General features: G+C 31.9%; 2 protein-coding genes across 3 annotated transcripts in view; both read right to left on the minus strand.

Moving 5' to 3' along the window:
- Positions 1–17,162, minus strand: part of LOC134699723 (cingulin-like) — a 73,128-nt gene that overhangs the window by 43,593 nt on the left and 12,373 nt on the right. For both annotated transcript variants that reach the window (XM_063561153.1, XM_063561152.1), the window contains exons 4-7: positions 14,057–14,307; positions 11,309–11,353; positions 2,416–2,466; positions 1,578–1,691 (exon numbers count right to left, since the gene is read on the minus strand). In XM_063561153.1, coding sequence (XP_063417223.1) covers positions 1,578–1,691; positions 2,416–2,466; positions 11,309–11,353; positions 14,057–14,307 — 461 coding nt within the window. The remainder of the gene's footprint in view (positions 1–1,577; positions 1,692–2,415; positions 2,467–11,308; positions 11,354–14,056; positions 14,308–17,162) is intronic.
- On the minus strand, positions 4,904–7,497 carry LOC134699791 (uncharacterized). The gene is made up of 3 exons (XM_063561206.1): positions 7,004–7,497; positions 6,226–6,467; positions 4,904–6,088 (listed from the first exon to the last, which is right to left on the minus strand). Exons 1-3 carry the CDS (start codon positions 7,495–7,497, stop codon positions 5,400–5,402), a joined length of 1,425 nt encoding a protein of 474 aa, XP_063417276.1. The 3' UTR covers positions 4,904–5,399.

Consider the following 17,162-nt stretch of genomic DNA (forward strand, 5'->3'; position numbering starts at 1 on the left):
ACTTCAATTTGCAGACCCCCTTTCAAGAGGTAAACCTTCATTTGAAACACTCAGACCCCTTATTGTCAGTAATGATACATAAAAGACCCTCAAATCTGCACATATAGTCATTTTTAGGCCTAAAAAATGTTTAAATGAGTGCACAATTACTACTGAGGCTGCATTGTTTGGGAAAAAAAGTTGTCTTTTTGGGAATATTTTTGAGCCATTTTTTTTACAAATTCCAGGGGGAAAAGCCTGTATTCTCCAGTAATTTAAGGCAAACAATATCACTGAACATACTTCCATTTTTCTATTCAAAAAACAAATGCCAACAAAAACAGCATGTTAGCTTTAAATTTGTTTCATGAATGAATTTCAATTGTTCATTACCAGTTTCTTCGTCTGTTTAAATCTTTCAGATTGCTTTTTTGTTTTGAAAGGGAAGTAACTCCTTACTAACCCCATATGGTTGCTAACCCTTATATGGTAACTTATCATCATATGTATTGTTAAGGGCACCCTATACCAAATATATATAGACACCACATGTAGTCCGTAAACCAATCATATCCCCATAAATCTTAGGAGGTACGATAAGGAATAATACATGGCAAAATATATTAAGTCCTGAGATTGGTTGAGTGGTGATGTAAGTCAGCATGCGAACCAGATTTTACCATGCATTGATCCGTTTATCATATTATATTTTAACAAAATCAGATTCGTGATATGTCAGCTGACAACTGTTTGATTTTGAAGGGGTTCCAAGCCTGGCAGATTTTAGAAATAAATAATCATGTCTTATCACAAATGAAGTTATAATTACAGTAAAACTTTTAAAAACCAGCTGACTTTCAGACTGAGGGAAAATATAAAATTATGAATATACTGAACACATGTTCTGGACTTATGTTGCCACATCTGTGTATTTTTATCCTGAATTTTCTAACATTCCATGTATACTTGAGACATTAGCTGTTTTTACATTATGTTGTATAATTTGAGCAAATATGTATAACATGTATATTAATTACTTTGACCAAATGTTACCACTTTATGTTAAGGTTATTAATCTGTTAATCATAAACTTTTAACAAATTATCAGCATAATATGTTCAGCAACCCAACAATTTTCAGGTTATGACTTCCAATATGAATCCTGTGTCTTGCTTGTGAGTAACTATTACAGAAAACGATAGAATTTTCCCCATCTAAAAAATAGTTCAAAAACAAGAATGTGTCCCCAGTACACAGATGCCCTGTCAGCACTATCTTTTTCTTTGTTCAGTGGACAGTGAAATAGGGGTAAAAATTCTAATTTGCCATTCAAAATAAATAGATCAAATCATATGGAACATATTTACTGAGTTTCAAGTTGACTGTTGATTGGACTTCAACTTCATTAGAAACTACCTTGACCAAAAACTTAAACCTGAAGTGGGATAGATTGACTAACAGAAGCAGAAACCAGAAAACATAATGCCCCTCTACTATTGTAGGCGGGGCATAAAAATCTAGGTTTTGTTAATCTTTTTGTCTTGATACTTTGCCTTGCTCAGGTTCACTACTACAGTCACCATAATTATCATACACACCATGCTTTGGACTTCCTGAAACCATTCATCCACATCGGCTAAGAGTCCTTGTGTAATGGCCGACCCTTCTACCATTCCAGAGATAAGTTCATTGACCTCTTTCTGACGTTCAAGCTGCAACAGAACCAATAAATATTTCTTTTAGTTCAGAAATTATGTGATATTCCTTTTAATTAATGCGGATAATGAGACAGTATCAGGTTTCACAATGATAAAAGACTTGCATTCATAATTTTAGAAATGATGAACATTCAGAAAATTTTGCAGTGAATTTAAAAGTGGTTTTCACATTTTTATTAGTAATTAGGGGTTTTTCAAAAGTTTATAAACGCCTTTATTTCTGAATTTTCAGTATTGTTAATTAATGAAATGAATATTCATGTGGCATTGTGTGATTGACCATGAAATTAAAAAGTCTCTTTAAAAAAGATCTACAAAATTGTCTATTTCAGTTGATTCAATTAGTGTTTGTGAAAGATTAAGACTGATTTACTCATTAAAATGCTCCGATTCAAGCTTATAAATGAAAAATCCATCAAATATGCCAAAAAATGTCACTTTTCAGATGGTTTTTGTCAAAAATGAAAGTGGCCGCATTAGTGTTCATCCTCAACCTTTATATATATTATGTATTTTTATCAAATACAACTTTTAATTCAATTTTAAGAATGAACACCAATAAAATATGCTAAATTACTGAAATCTTCATAATTTTAGCATTTTATTTAAATTTAAGGAAGCTAGTTTCTGTCTTAAATGAAAGTGGCCCCATGTGTGTTCATAGATATTGATAGCAGCTACTTAACTACTAGGATATTGAACTAAACCCTGAATTTACCTCACGACTTTGTATATCTTCAACTATGGATGGAAACTTGGTTTCGTCTTTCTAAATGACAAATATAAACATTTGGTATAAAGGTCATCAATTAACATTTTTGTTTACATTAGCTACAACATAATTGAACGGACGCACAGACCAGAAAACATAATGACCCTCTACTATAGTAGGTGGGGCATAAAAATCTAATTTGACATTAAAATTAGAAAGATCATATCATTGGGAACATGTGTACTAAGTTTCAAGTTGATTGGACTTCAACTTCATCAAAAACTACAGTAACCTTGACCAAAAACTTTTACACTGATTAGAATAATGTACATTAAGTTCATTGCATACAAAGCTCAACTGTTACATTTGTACATCAGGCCAAATAAAAAAGTATGTGTGGTTCCAGTTACATCTGAAAAAAAGTTAGGATAGGTAGGTAGGGATTTTTTTTAATTCTATGTTTTTTTTTTTATATTGTCAGAGTCTATGGTAGTAACATTCTGACTTTAACAGTGCTTAACAAAAATACAATAAAATCTTTAGGGTAGGCTATTTTTAAGACGATAAAGTAGGGAAGGTAGGGTAACTGAAACCACACATATATTTTTATTTGGCCTCATCCCTGCATCAGGTTTCAATTGCATTGATTTGTTTTGGTTTTTACTCAATTCATCAAATTCAAAATGGGTTTTTATCATACTGCAGATGGAGGTGGAACATTATAAATGTCTTCAGCTGTAATAACAAATATACTAGAAGATGATAAATATGCATTTAAGGTGGTACCTAACACTACAGGGAGATAACTCTGTAAAACCAGCTGAACGTTTTAATTATGTTGTGTTGTAAAGGGAATATTAAGCTTCTCAATGATCAAAATTGGTGTTTGTCAAACTGCTATGTAACCAATGTAATTTTTCTGACAAAACGGTTGGTTCAAAATTTTTGAAATTTTTATGTTTTCGTTAAGGAGTGAAAGTTAATACTTTGACAAAATTTTATGAAAATTAAACGAGCCAAAATAAATTTTATTTAAAGTGTTGGGCACCACCTTAATATTGATTTGAAACTATAAATCCCAGGATAAATATCAAAACTTAATTAACAAGCGTTTACAATTAATTTAAATCTAGAAAATCACATATGTTACATCAGATGTCAAAATGTTAAGTCACATATGTTGGAAATTATATAGCTTTTTTTCCTTCTTCCTTCATAATTTTATTAAACACTAGAACACACCCATGATATCGCGGGTCTGTGACTGAATTAAAGTATATAACTATGCGTATGCCTTATTTTAGTATTGGTATTGTCATCCGCCCAATGCCGATTATAAAATGCACAGTTTTCTCTGCTTTCTAAATCTTTCTGTTTGAATCCGTCAACCTGGAACCTATCAATTATTGGTAATATTAATAATTTGGAAAACAAAAGAGCCTGGAATGGAATATTATTTATTCAATAGTATACAGCAAAATTCTAAATACACCGTTTGGTGGTGCGCCTTAGACTTGCTACATGTCCCTTCCTAATTATGTTTTTATTTCTTTTTTTCAATTTTGCCCCTTTAATAGTTTTACTGCTATAACTAGGAGATTACAATTATACTGACATCTGCAGGAGGAAGGGACTTGTAAAGTTTGTCTGAGGCTTGACCAAACTGTTAATCTTAGAGTAATTAAGATTGACATTTATTGATAAGAATTTCAGATAACACAGTTGGGAAGTGAAACTTGATATTCCAGTGTTGTGCAAATACTGTTATTTATTTTCATTGTATAACTTACTAGAAAGATAAGGTCACTGAACTTATACATATGATCAAACATCACATCATTGTCAGAGTTTATGTTGTTCCAATGGCAGAAAGTTCTACTCCAAAAAAGTTTTTCAGATTTATAAAATTTACTCCGACAACTAAAAAAACTCTGTGTGTAATTTGTGGAAACAGAATTGAAAAAAGTGATTACAGGAGAAAATTATTTCATGGCAGCATCAAATCTGAATACTGTATTCTTATTGAAAAATATCTGGAAATAAATATTACAGAAGAGACACATGCAGATACTGCATGTAGAAAATGTGTTAGAGAACTGCAAAAAATTGACAATGTTTTCACAACATTTAAATCGTCTTATCAGAATACTTTGGCAAAACTACGTGAAACACATGGACATAACTCGGTTTCATTCAAAAGACAGTTTTCCGAGGATGGTAGTGCAACTGTTAATAGTAGGAAATCATTGTTTCCTAGAGATGAGGAAAAAGAAGAAGACTCCGAATTCAATATTGACACTGAAACTGACACAAAAACGAATCTGATGGAGTTAGTGCGTACACAAAGTTGGTTTTAACATTGGGTTTATTAAGAATGGATCACAACGATGCAATTCATATGGGTGATGGAACAAGGATGTTAAGAATTGACCAGTTCCTGGTTTTGTACTATAAATATTGTCATTGTACAAAATACGCCTTTGGTACCTTGGAAACTATAGCCCAAACTGAAGTTTTGTTAACAGAACGCCATGCACACAGACTGATATGGAACAGAACTGTAAACCATAAGGGGGACGCAAATACAAATCATCCAAATGATTTAGATGTTGAACATTGTAATAAGGTGTTTAAAGATTCTGCCCATAGTTACAGAGGTGTTTTTACTGAGAAAGTGGTTTCGAGAGTCAGTAAGAGTGCTATGAAAGTCCACGAAATTATCAAACAGTTTGACAAAATGTGTAAAGTGCATGTTCCATCAGGACGACATAAAACATGTGACAAGGAAATAGACATTTTAACTTTGGTCAGACAATTCCAGGCATGTAATTTATTCGATTTCATTCCTGGCCGATCACATTATGCCTATCCAAACATGAAGGAAAATCCCCTTACAGAGCTAGACATGGAGTTTGTTAGAGACTGGATTGGTGCTAGTTTAAAAAAAGTTTCAAAACAAACATTTCTATTAGCAGAACAATTTTATTGTTTCAAAACATTTCGTCATCTGAACTGTAAATGACTTGTGGTTTTCTTGTTGACGATTCTAAAACATCACTGTCACTATCACTTGAAAACATATCATCGAAATCGGTAATGTCATTGTCATCGTTATCATCACTATCATCATTGTCCTCATTTGACATAATAGCTGTGTTTATTTTAGGGAGAACTTGATTGCAAGTGTTTGTACATACACATTCATCTTCACAACTGCATGCACATTTGCATGAGAGACGAAAAATATCACAACAAAAGTGAGGTATATGTGCATGTTCAACAATTGTTTTAAATATATTTAGAATAAATGCCCGTCTACAGGTTTTAGATTTAACATATTCTTTCATAGATAGGAATATATTTTGACTTCCTAAACATCTTTTGTAAGTTAGTAGAATAGCATTGCATTGTAACAGTTGCGAAAGTTCCCTACCAGCACGACCAGATTCTTGTACATAGTCATCAACATCATTAGCTGGACCATAATGTATAACTGTATCCACTCCTTTTACATCTAGACCCATGCTAAAGGATGTTGAACATAGAACAACTCTAATATTACCATTTGGATTCATGTAGGATGTACAAATAAAATCTTTTACGTCATCATCGGTTTTCATGTGGAACATGTCAAAAAGGCGATAATTTCTGTTATCATTTGGTCCTCCCTCTTTGAAGTCTATGTAAGCATCAGGGATGTTTCAAGATATTCGTATATGTCTGCCATGTGTTTGATTTGCCTAAAGAATATAATCATCCTTGAAGTGGCCTGCTTATATCCTCTTAATAAATTTTCTAACCATCTGAAATTGGTGCAAATATCATCTGAAGGTAAATTATGTACCCAGTATGTCACATTCTTTTTGTCAGGATTTACCATAATCTCAGAGCAGTTATCCATACAAAGTTGCTTTTTAATGACAGCTTTGGTTTCCTCTGTAGCTGTTGCTGTTAGAGCCACTACTGGTACATGACCCCCAACAAGTGAACGAATTTCGTCAAGTCGGCCATAACATGGTCTATATGCCAATTTCTTCTTCTTTTTATCTGGAAGCCCACTGAAAAAAATAAAATTAATTAATCATATTGCAATATAAATCTGCATAGGTCTCATAAAAATGCTTTAGCTTTACAAAGAAGTATTCATTAGAAAAATTATGTAAGCACCATAGAAAACATATTTATATAATCTTAATTATTGTAGATATCCAACTGTCCAGTAGCAAATATTTCATACATCTTTCAAAACATCACAATATGAATTGAAAGTTTTTAATTTGACACCATTGGCAGAATAATCTTTCATAATAGTAACAGAAATATTCAATTAAAAGGGTGATTAATATTAAAAGTAAAATTAAATGAGAATGTTTTGAATAAATAAACATTAAATAGTTAGTGCATGTACAGATATATATTATATATACATTTATAAATATATGATGTTCTTTTGTATGCATGTACTATTTTCAAGATATACATATTTATTCTTATGTATGTCATGTATGTTATATCTTATGTTAGAGCGATTCAGATTATTATTATTAGTATTATACTTTTTTTGTTTGTTATATGTACAAAAATAAATACTTACAACTTTTTTATGCAGTGAGCTTCATCTACAAATACTGTCTTGATAAAACTTTTCTTTGCCAAATCCAACAGTAATTTTCTTTCGTGTCCAATAAGTGCCTCTGGACTGGAGAAAATAATGTCAATTTTTCCTTCCTTCACATCTCCTAAGGAAAGATTTGTTAGGCTGTCTTCAAAATTAGATGGTGAGGTAATGTCCTTCAAATATACTGCTTTAATCCCTTTTCTATTCAATGCTTGAGTCTGTGTTCGCATTAAAGATGTTAGAGGCGAAATAACAAGTACAATGCACATATCATTCTTCTGTAAATATTTAAATACAAAAGGTGCTATTTCAAAAGTTAGTGATTTGCCACTTCCAGTTGGTGAACAAAAAAATACATCTTTGCCTGCCAAAAAGCTTTCTACAACTTTTCTCTGGTTAATTTTGATTTCAGTAAATGACAACTTTTGTAATCCAAAATCTATTGCAGCAGATATGACATCTGTATCCATTTTGATGTTGGAATCATAAGAAAAGTAAAATTGTAATCTACTTGAGATAAAATATGGGAGAACAGCATGGGATATATACACATGACAGCTTAATTATCTATTATCAACAGATGTGAAATTATAACCTCTTACCGACCAGATATACCGACCAGTATCTGGTCGGTATAAAATGTTATTATACAAGTCCCTTTCTCCAAGGGCAATCAGTAGGCTAGCACTTATCAGTAAACATATAAATTAGTGAGAGAAAAATAATAGAAAGGGAATTGAAGCAAGTCTAGGTGCGCCTGTCAGATGCAGAACATACAGATAAGGCAATAGCTAGGTAACAGGTGAATATACTATTGGTGTCGGTATTGGACTCGACCCGGAACTTCCAAATTATTCGCAATTTTAATAACGCGGAAAACAAAAGGGACTGGAGTGGTGTAATTTTTAATCTACACCTTTGTACTATATTAGTTATATATAAAATTGAAGTCTTTGATTCGTCGTTTTTACGTGATGACGGCTGACAAATTGGACCTCGTAATTTTAGTATTATAGATGTGTTACATATATAATTTCCTGCACATTTGTAAAATATAAATTGTCACTTTATGGCAATACTTTGAGAGAATTTTTTAACAAATTATAAATCAATTGACAAAATTTCAGTCACAAATGTTAACAAAGTAAAAAAAAAACAGATGCTCTAGCTTTATACGACCGCAGAGGTTGAACCCTGAACTGTTGGGGCAAGTATGGACACAACATTCAGGCTGGATTCAGCTCTAAATTTGGATTGTGATTAAATAATTGACACAGCATAGGTTACTGACACAGAATGAATGTGTTCTAATGAACTTAAAATTTTTGTTTTCTCTTAGAGCAATTCACTATGCTGTTGAATATTAATCCTCTCAAAAAAATGTTTGAAGAAATTTTTATTTTATTTATGAAATTTCATTTCAAATGAGAAAATTGAACCCAATTTTTTTTTTATCACATCCCCCTTTCCCTTATTCCAAAACTAATCTCAATTAAATTTCTAATGGAGTTTGCAACAATAACTACTCATTTAAATACATCATAAAATATTAAGATGTAAAAAAACTGCTTGTTATCACTGAATGGTAAAGATTATTTTAATTTATCAGTTGGTAGTAAAAAGTTAATATACATTGTATATAACAAAGATTTGAGTTGATTCTGGACAAAGAAAGATAACTTCAATTAAAAAAAAATATTGCTATTTCACAATATTGTGCAATTAGATATTTCTTGCTTACTATTCTGGACAAAGAAAGATAACTCTAATTAAAAAAAAATATTGCTATTTCACAATATTGTGCAATTAGATATTTCTTGCCATTGTGCAATACTGTGCAATTGAAAAGACTTGCTATTGCACAATACTTAATATAATATTTTAGATCCTGATTTGGACCAACTTGAAAACTGGGCCCATAATCAAAAATCTAAGTACATGTTTGGATTCAGCATATCAAAGAACCCCAAAATTTCAATTTTTGTTAAAATAAAACTAAGTTTAATTTTGGACCCTTTGGACTTTAATGTAGACCAATTTGAAAACAGGACCAAAAATGAAGAATCTACATACACAGTTAGACTTGGCATATCAAAGAACCCCATTTATTCAATTTTTGATGAAATCAAACAAAGTTTAATTTTGGACCCTGATTTGGATCAACTTGAAAACTGGGCCAATAATCAAGAATCTAAATACATTTTTAGATTCAGCATATCAAAGAACCCAACCGATTAATTTTTTGTCAAAATCAAACTAAGTTTAATGTTGGACCCTTTGGACCTTAATGTAGACCAATTTGAAAATGGGACCAAAAATTAAGAATCTACATTCACAGTTAGATTCCGCATATCAAAGAACCCCAATTATTCAATTCTTGATGAAATCAAACAAAGTTTAATTTTGGACCCTTTGGGTCCCTTTTTCCTAAACTGTTAGGACCAAAACTCCCAAAATCAATACCAACCTTCCTTTTATGGTCATAAACCTTGTGTTTAAATTTCATAGATTCCTATTAACTTATACTAAAGTTATGGTGCAAAAACCAAGAAAAATGCTTATTTGGGTCCCTTTTTGGCCCCTAATTCCTAAACTGTTTGGACCTAAACTCCCAAAATCAATACCAACCTTCCTTTTGTGGTCATAAACATTGTGTTTAAATGTCATTGATTTCTATTAACTTAAACTAAAGTTATTGTGCGAAAACCAAGAATAATGCTTATTTGGGCCCTTTTTTGGCCCCTAATTCCTAAACTGTTGAAACCAAAACTCCCAAAATCAATCCCGACCTTTCTTTTGTGGTCATAAACCTTGTGTCAAAATTTCATTGATTTCTATTAACTTAAACTAAAGTTATAGTGCGAAAACCAAGAAAATGCTTATTTGGGCCCTTTTTGGCCCCTAATTCCTTAAATGTTGGGACCAAAACTCCCAAAATCGATACCAACCTTTCTTTTGTGGTCATAAACCTTGTGTTAAAATTTCATAGATTTCTATTAACTTTTACTAAAGTTAGAGTGCGAAAACTAAAAGTATTCGGACGACGACGACGCCAACGTGATAGCAATATACGACGAAAATTTTTCAAAATTTGCGGTCGTATAAAAATCATTGTTTCATCTTCATTTGGTTAATTGTTTGAATTTGAATAACATCTACTTTTGTTTCTTATCGTTGTTGATACTGCATTCAAAGTGAAGAAGATTTCATAACTTATATTTAATATTTATTAAAATAAATATCTGACATGTCACATATTTTACAAATATTCATTGGTAACAGAATGTGTTGAAAATTAATTTTATAGTCAGGTCAAACCATACATGTGATGGAATGTGAAACTCAGATTAGGAGATTTCAAAATGTAATATGTTTATTATATTAGTACCAATTTTGCCTTTCTATTTGAATGATATCACATTATTAAAAAAAAATATTGGAAGGAATCTGTTTATTGTTGTGTTTTTGATAATTGATTGTTCACTGCTTGCAAATAAATCATTATGACCTTTTCTTTGTGTATAGATTTCTATTCATGTCTCCATATCCTTATCATTGGTAATTGTATAGACAAATAAGACAAACTATCTTCTGTTGTGTTTTTTTCTAGATGATTTGATATACCCTCTTTCTGAAACATTTTTTTTTTTACCTGTGTCATATTCTAAAATATAACTTTGATGTCCCATTTTAATGGACAGGCCCTGAAACATTTCTCCATTAAGGTGGTACCTAACACTACAGGGAGATAAATCTGTAAAGTCAGCTAAATGTTTTAATTACATTGTGTTGTAAAAGGAATATTAAGCTTCTCAATGATCAAAATTGGTGGTTGTCAAAATTGCTTACTGATATATATATATTACCTGTGTAATTTTTCTGACAAAACGGTTGGTTAAAAAAAAAAAAAAATCTTATATTTTTGTTAAAGTGTCAAAGTAAATACTTTGACACAATTTTATGAAAACAAAAAGAGCCAAATTAATTTTAGTGAAAGTGTTATACGGAGTACCGTACCACCTTAATAAGATTTAATAAGATTTGTTGTGAACAAGATCAGACATAACAAAGTGAACATTAACTTATCAGAATTAGTCCTACACCAAAGGTCAAATTTTATATATATATAAATTTATATATAGATACCTAGAATTATGAAAAAGATTTTTAAAAGGCCCAATTTTTGGCCCAATACTTTTATATGCATGGGCAGACTTGAAAATTCAAATATTTTGTATAAATTACACAAAGAAATTAAAAACCAAGTTAATTAAGCAATACCTTATCGTCTATATCTTCAAACATAAAATCCACATTCTTCAGAGCCTACAAAGATAAATATAAATATGATATATATACTATAAACATACTGTTGAATATCTCAATATATAGAGAATAATACATGGCAAAATCCGTATCATATGTCGTATCATCCCGAGACATCAATATCAGCCCGAGGGCCTTTAGGCCCGAAGGATGATATTGGTCGAGGGTGATACGGCATGCGATACGGATTTTGCCATGTATTATACGCTTTATCATATATTTCAACAGAAGAGTTTTATATTATATGAACTGTTTTCTGATCCATAGCGCTGAGTTACCTTCAGTTCTGCTTTTGTCTTGTTTCAAAGCTTTAAAATAACTACTCAATTATTTATACGAAGCACATAGGTTACCTTACAATCTGTTGTTTTGAAAATATTTTTTTTATTATTGTATATATTTGAGTGTTTTGTATTTTTTATAGTTGCATTTAGTGTGCCAAAAAAATGTTGTAAAAACTTGATGTTCGTGACGTTACATACCAAACAATGACGTCATTCAAAAAAAATTACCTATTTTTAGAAAAAAAATTCTTAAGCAAAAAAAAAAACAAAAAAAAACTGACTTTAGTTTAAAAAAAAAAAAAAGAAAAAAAAAAGGTATGCGATACGGGTTTTACCATGCGATACGGGGTATGCGATACAGGTTTAGCCATGCGATACGGGTTTAGCCATGCGATACGGGGTATACAATACAGGGTAGGTGATACAGACTGGGAAAAAGAGCCTTTATTAGATATACAAAATAGCTGTATTTTGTACTAAATATAGTATAAATACTATAAACATACTGTTGAATATCTCAATATATTATTAATTTGTATTATTTAACAAATTTGATTCGTTTAGGCAAATTCACATGTTAAACTATATTTTCGAAGGTAGAGAGAAAACGGCGTATAGCAAAAAGCATATTGACCGGCAAAATGCATATGGCACGGTTATTTTTAGAATATCTAAAAACCGATATACTTTGTGACGTCATGTAATGAATTTCATGATATTGTTTAACGTTTTGAAACACATGATATCTGTGATCAATAATTTGACGGAAAAAATCTTCAAATACATAAGATTTAAAAAAAAAAAAAAAAGTAAATTAAATAACAACTAATATGTTGTTATTGTCAAGGAGACAAATTGTAATATTTATAAAATTCAAACAAACCTAAATGACGAGTTAGATACAAATATGGTCGGAAATTAATAATATAACAAATATAGCCTTTGTATGAGGTCAATACAGGATATATCGACCCAAAGAAGTATATCGACCTCGGACTTCGTCCTCAGTCAATATACTTCTTTCAGGTCAATATATCCTTGTATCGACCTCATACAAAGGCTGTATTTGTATAATATACTATAAACATACTGTTGAATATCTCAATATATACTATAAAAATATCTCAATATATACTATAAACATACTGTTGAATATCTCACTATAAACATACTGTCGAATATCTCAATATATACTATAAACATACTGTTGAATATCTCAATATATACTATAAACATACTGTTGAATATCTCAATATATACTATAAACATACTGTCGAATATCTCAATATATACATGTACTATAAACATACTGTCGAATATCTCAATATATACTATAAACATACTGTCGAATATCCCAATATATACTATAAACATACTGTTAAATATCTCAATATATATACTATAAACATACTGCTGAATATCTCAATATATACTATAAACATACTGTTGAATATCTCAATATATATCTTTAGGGAAAATAGTCAAATTTGGGATAGGTGGTATCGTAGGTGGGGCATAAAAAAGAAGAATGAACTGCCAATAGAAGAGGGTCTGGATGGGGGGGGGGTCTGTTATAAATTCTGTAAACATTTAATTTTTACCCTTTTTTTCTCTAATCTTTAAAAAATTAACCCCTTTTTTCTCTAATCTTCAAAAAATGAACCCCTTTTTTCTCTAATCTTCATTTTTTTGGCCCGTTATTCTCTAATCTTCATTTTTTAAGGGCATTATTCTTTAATCATTGAACCCCATCCAAACCCTCATAGATAGTGAGCAACATTTACAATCAAGTCACAGTACTGTGGATTCATTAATATTCATGGATTTCTTGGGTACAGGGGAACCATGAATTTAAATGTTCAAGAAATTACCAATTTTCTAAAAGAATGTATGCAGACTTTGTTAAAACCACGAAATTAGATATCCACAAATATGCAAGTTTTCCTCAATCCACGAAAATTGGTACCCACGAAAATAAATTAAGTTAACCCACAGTAATTCATTGAATTTCTGAGCATGTTTGTCTCTGTCAGATTTTGACTTTCTAGTGCAGTAAATTAACATGAAATTAAACAAGAATTTGGATTTGACCCTAGTTTTATAGTTCCATTATTGTTCTTAATCATATCTGGAAACTAAAAAAATCAACAGTTGACAAATTGTTCAGGACATGTGGGTCCAGCAATTTATAAAAGGGTAGGTTCCAACACATGCAAGTCATATCAAGAAGTGTGTGTAATGATGGAAGTTTTTAAACGTCTTTGATGGATATACAGCCCTTGAATGGTCGGTCGTGTGTGTAGGGGAGTTTCAATCATATGTCCCCATACAAAATAATTAGTTGTCAAACAAAAAGGGGAAGGAAGGGGGGTTGGTTCCAACCCTTTGAACCCCTTCTGGATCTGCCTCTACTGTTTACCTGATTGACTCTGCGACGAATTTCTTGTAATTCATGATGAAGATCTGACTGTAATCTAGTACCCTTGAACTCCTTCAAACGCTCTAGAACACCCATTACTCCAGGGTTAATCAGAGAAGTTTCAGATCCACATTTTAAGCCATGTATTCTTTCATCAGAATATGAATATGTGGACAGACCGTCATCCTCTATTTCGTTATTCTTCAATCCTGGCCATGACATCCCTGTGTGCAGATCAAAAACCTTTTCTTCTGAAAAAAAAATTATTTTGCAATTTTAAATAAATATATGATCTCACTTTTTTCCCCTATAAATTATCTTTTTCATATACTTAATAGAAAGAAAACTAGAGGCTCTCAAGAGCCTGAATCGCTCACCTTAATTCTTTTGGTTAAATCTCTCATCAATGATTATTTTGGATTTTCAATTTATTTAAATGTTTTTTGGATCGTCCTATTTTCTTCAAAAACCCAAAAAAATAATCATTTTCTCCTATGTTCTATTTTAGCCATAGGAGCTATGTTTCTTGACATACAAGGAAATAAAATATAGAATTTATACTAGATACTCTGAAACTCATTTAGCCTAAGTTTGGCTGAAATTGATACAGCAGTTTCAAAGGAGAAGATTTTTTAAAGTAAGTCAACATGATGAACAAATTGTGAAAAAAGTCTTTAAAGGGCAATAACTCCTTAAGGGGTCAATTGACAATTTTGGTCAAATTGACTTAATTGTAGATCTTACTTTGCTGAACATTATTGCTGTTTACAGTTTATTTCTATCTATAATTATAATCAAGATAATAAACAAAAACAGCAAAATTTCCTTAAAATTATCAATTCAGGGGCAGCAACCCAACAACAGGTTGTCTGATTCATCTGAAATTTTCAGGGCAGATAGATCCTGACCTGATAAACAATATTACCCAACGTCAGATTTGCTTTAAATGCTTTGGTTTTTGAGTAATAAGCCAAAAACTGCATTTGACCGCTATGTTCTATTTTTAGCAATGGCGACCATGTTTGTTGATAGATCATAACTTTGGATACAATTTACAAACTAAATACCCTAAGGAACATTCAGTTAAAGTTTGGAAGTATTTGGCCCAGTAGTTTCAGAGGAGAAGATTTTTGTAAAAGATTACTAAGATTTACGAAAATGGTTAAAAATTGACTATAAAGGGCAATAACTCCTAAAGGGGTCAACTGACCATTTCCGTCATGTTGACTGATTTGTAAATCTTACTTTGCTGAACATTATTGCTGTTTACAGTTTATCTCTATCTATAATAATATTAAAGATAATAACCAAAAACAGCAAAATTTCTTTAAAATTACCAATTCAGGGGCAGTAACCCAACAACAGGTTGTCTGATTCATCTGAAAATTTCAGGGCAGATAGATCTTGACCTGATAAACAATATTTCCCCATGTCAGATTTGCTCTAAATGCTTTGGTTTTTGAGTTATAAGCCAAAAACTGCATTTGACCCCTATGTTCTATTTTTAGCCGTGGCGGCCATCTTGGTTGGTTGACCGGGTCACGCCACACATTTTTTAAACTAGATACCCCAATGATGATTGTGGCCAAGTTTGGTTCAATTTGGCCCAGTAGTTTCAGAGGAGAAGATTTTTGTAAAAGTAAACAACGACGCCGGACGCCGGACGCCGGACGCCGGACGCAAAGTGATGGGAAAAGCTCACTTGGCCCTTCGGGCCAGGTGAGCTAAAAAGGGGGATTCCAACCCACGGAACACAATCCCTCCCGCCCCTTTCTGGTTCCGCCAATGCTCACAATCTACCTTTGGGAGAAGCATGCATTTTTGATAAGGTACTTTTTTTCTGTTGAACTAACAGGAGAAATAGAGTTTCAGAGATATTAGCTGAAAACTTTGTTTACCCCTATGTTCAATTTTTAGCCATGTTGGCCATATTGGTTTGCAGTGGGAGTCGTCAGACATGCTTTTAATAATAAGATACCCCAATAATGATTGTGGTCAAGTTTGGTTAAATTTGGCACATTAGTTTCAGAGGAGAAGATTATTGAAAAGAAAAACAAAAGACAACAGATGCCAAGTAATGAGAAAAGCTCACTTGGCCATTGGCTAAAAAAAGAGGCAAGGACAGGCTCAACACAAAACTAGAGGCTCTAAAGAGCCTGTGTCGCTCACCTTGGTCTATGTGAATATTAAACAAAGGAAGCAGATGGATTCATGACAAAATTGTGCTTTGGTGATGGTGATGTGTTTGTACATCTTACTTGCTGCATACAATTATCTCTATCTATAATGAACTTGGCCCAGTAGTTTCAGTGGAAAATGTTAATAAAAATTTACAAATTTTATGAAAATTGTTAAAAATTGACTATATTTAAAAAGACAATAACTCCTTAGGGGGTCAGTTGACCATTTCGGTCATCAGACTTATTTGTAAATCTTACTTTGCTGAACATTATTGCTGTTTACAGTTTATCTCTATCTATAATAGTATTCAAGATAATACCAAAATAAGAAAAATTTCCCTTAAAATTACCGATTCAGGGACAGCAACCCAACAACAGGTTGTGTGATTCATCTGACAATTTCAGGGCAGATAGATCTTGACCTGATAAACAGTTTTACCCATGTCAGATTTGCTCTAAATGCTTTGGTTTTTGAGTTATAAGCCAAAAACTGCATTTTACCCCTATGTTCTATTTTTAGCCATGGCGGCCATCTTGGTTGGTTGGCCGGGTCACCGGACACATTTTTTAAATTAGATACCCAATGATGATTGTGGCCAAGTTTGGTTTAATTTGGCCCAGTAGTTTCAGAGGAGAAGATTTTTCTAAAAGTTAACAACGACGACGGACGACGGACACAAGGTGATCGGAAAAGCTCACTTGGCCCTTTGGGCCAGGTGAGCTAAAAAATGTATCTGTGAAATAAGAACTTTTGTAAGTCATCAAATATAAGTTTCTTGTAATAAAAGTCCATAAGGAAGAAAAATTTTGGAATGCTATTTCCACTGGAACAAATGAGCTGCATCTGACAAAAATCAACTGTATGCGAATGAATATCTGACAATTATCATTTTTTATATAGATTAGACTGTTGGTTAACCTGTTTG

The sequence above is a fragment of the Mytilus trossulus genome, unplaced genomic scaffold (assembly GCF_036588685.1).
Source record: "Mytilus trossulus isolate FHL-02 unplaced genomic scaffold, PNRI_Mtr1.1.1.hap1 h1tg000085l___fragment_1__unscaffolded, whole genome shotgun sequence".
Lineage (NCBI taxonomy): Eukaryota > Metazoa > Mollusca > Bivalvia > Mytilida > Mytilidae > Mytilus > Mytilus trossulus.

What these genes read in the sequence shown, in the direction of transcription:
- LOC134699791 (XM_063561206.1), bottom strand. Translation starts at nt 7,497, where the DNA reads ATGGATACAGATGTCATATCTGCTGCAATAGATTTTGGATTACAAAAG. An exon ending in GCTCACTGCATAAAAAAGTT is followed by an intron (nt 6,468 to 7,003) that starts GTAAGTATTTAT and finishes TATTTTTTTCAG; the next exon opens with TGGGCTTCCAGATAAAAAGA. An exon ending in TTTACCTTCAGATGATATTT is followed by an intron (nt 6,089 to 6,225) that starts GCACCAATTTCA and finishes ATGCTTACATAG; the next exon opens with ACTTCAAAGAGGGAGGACCA.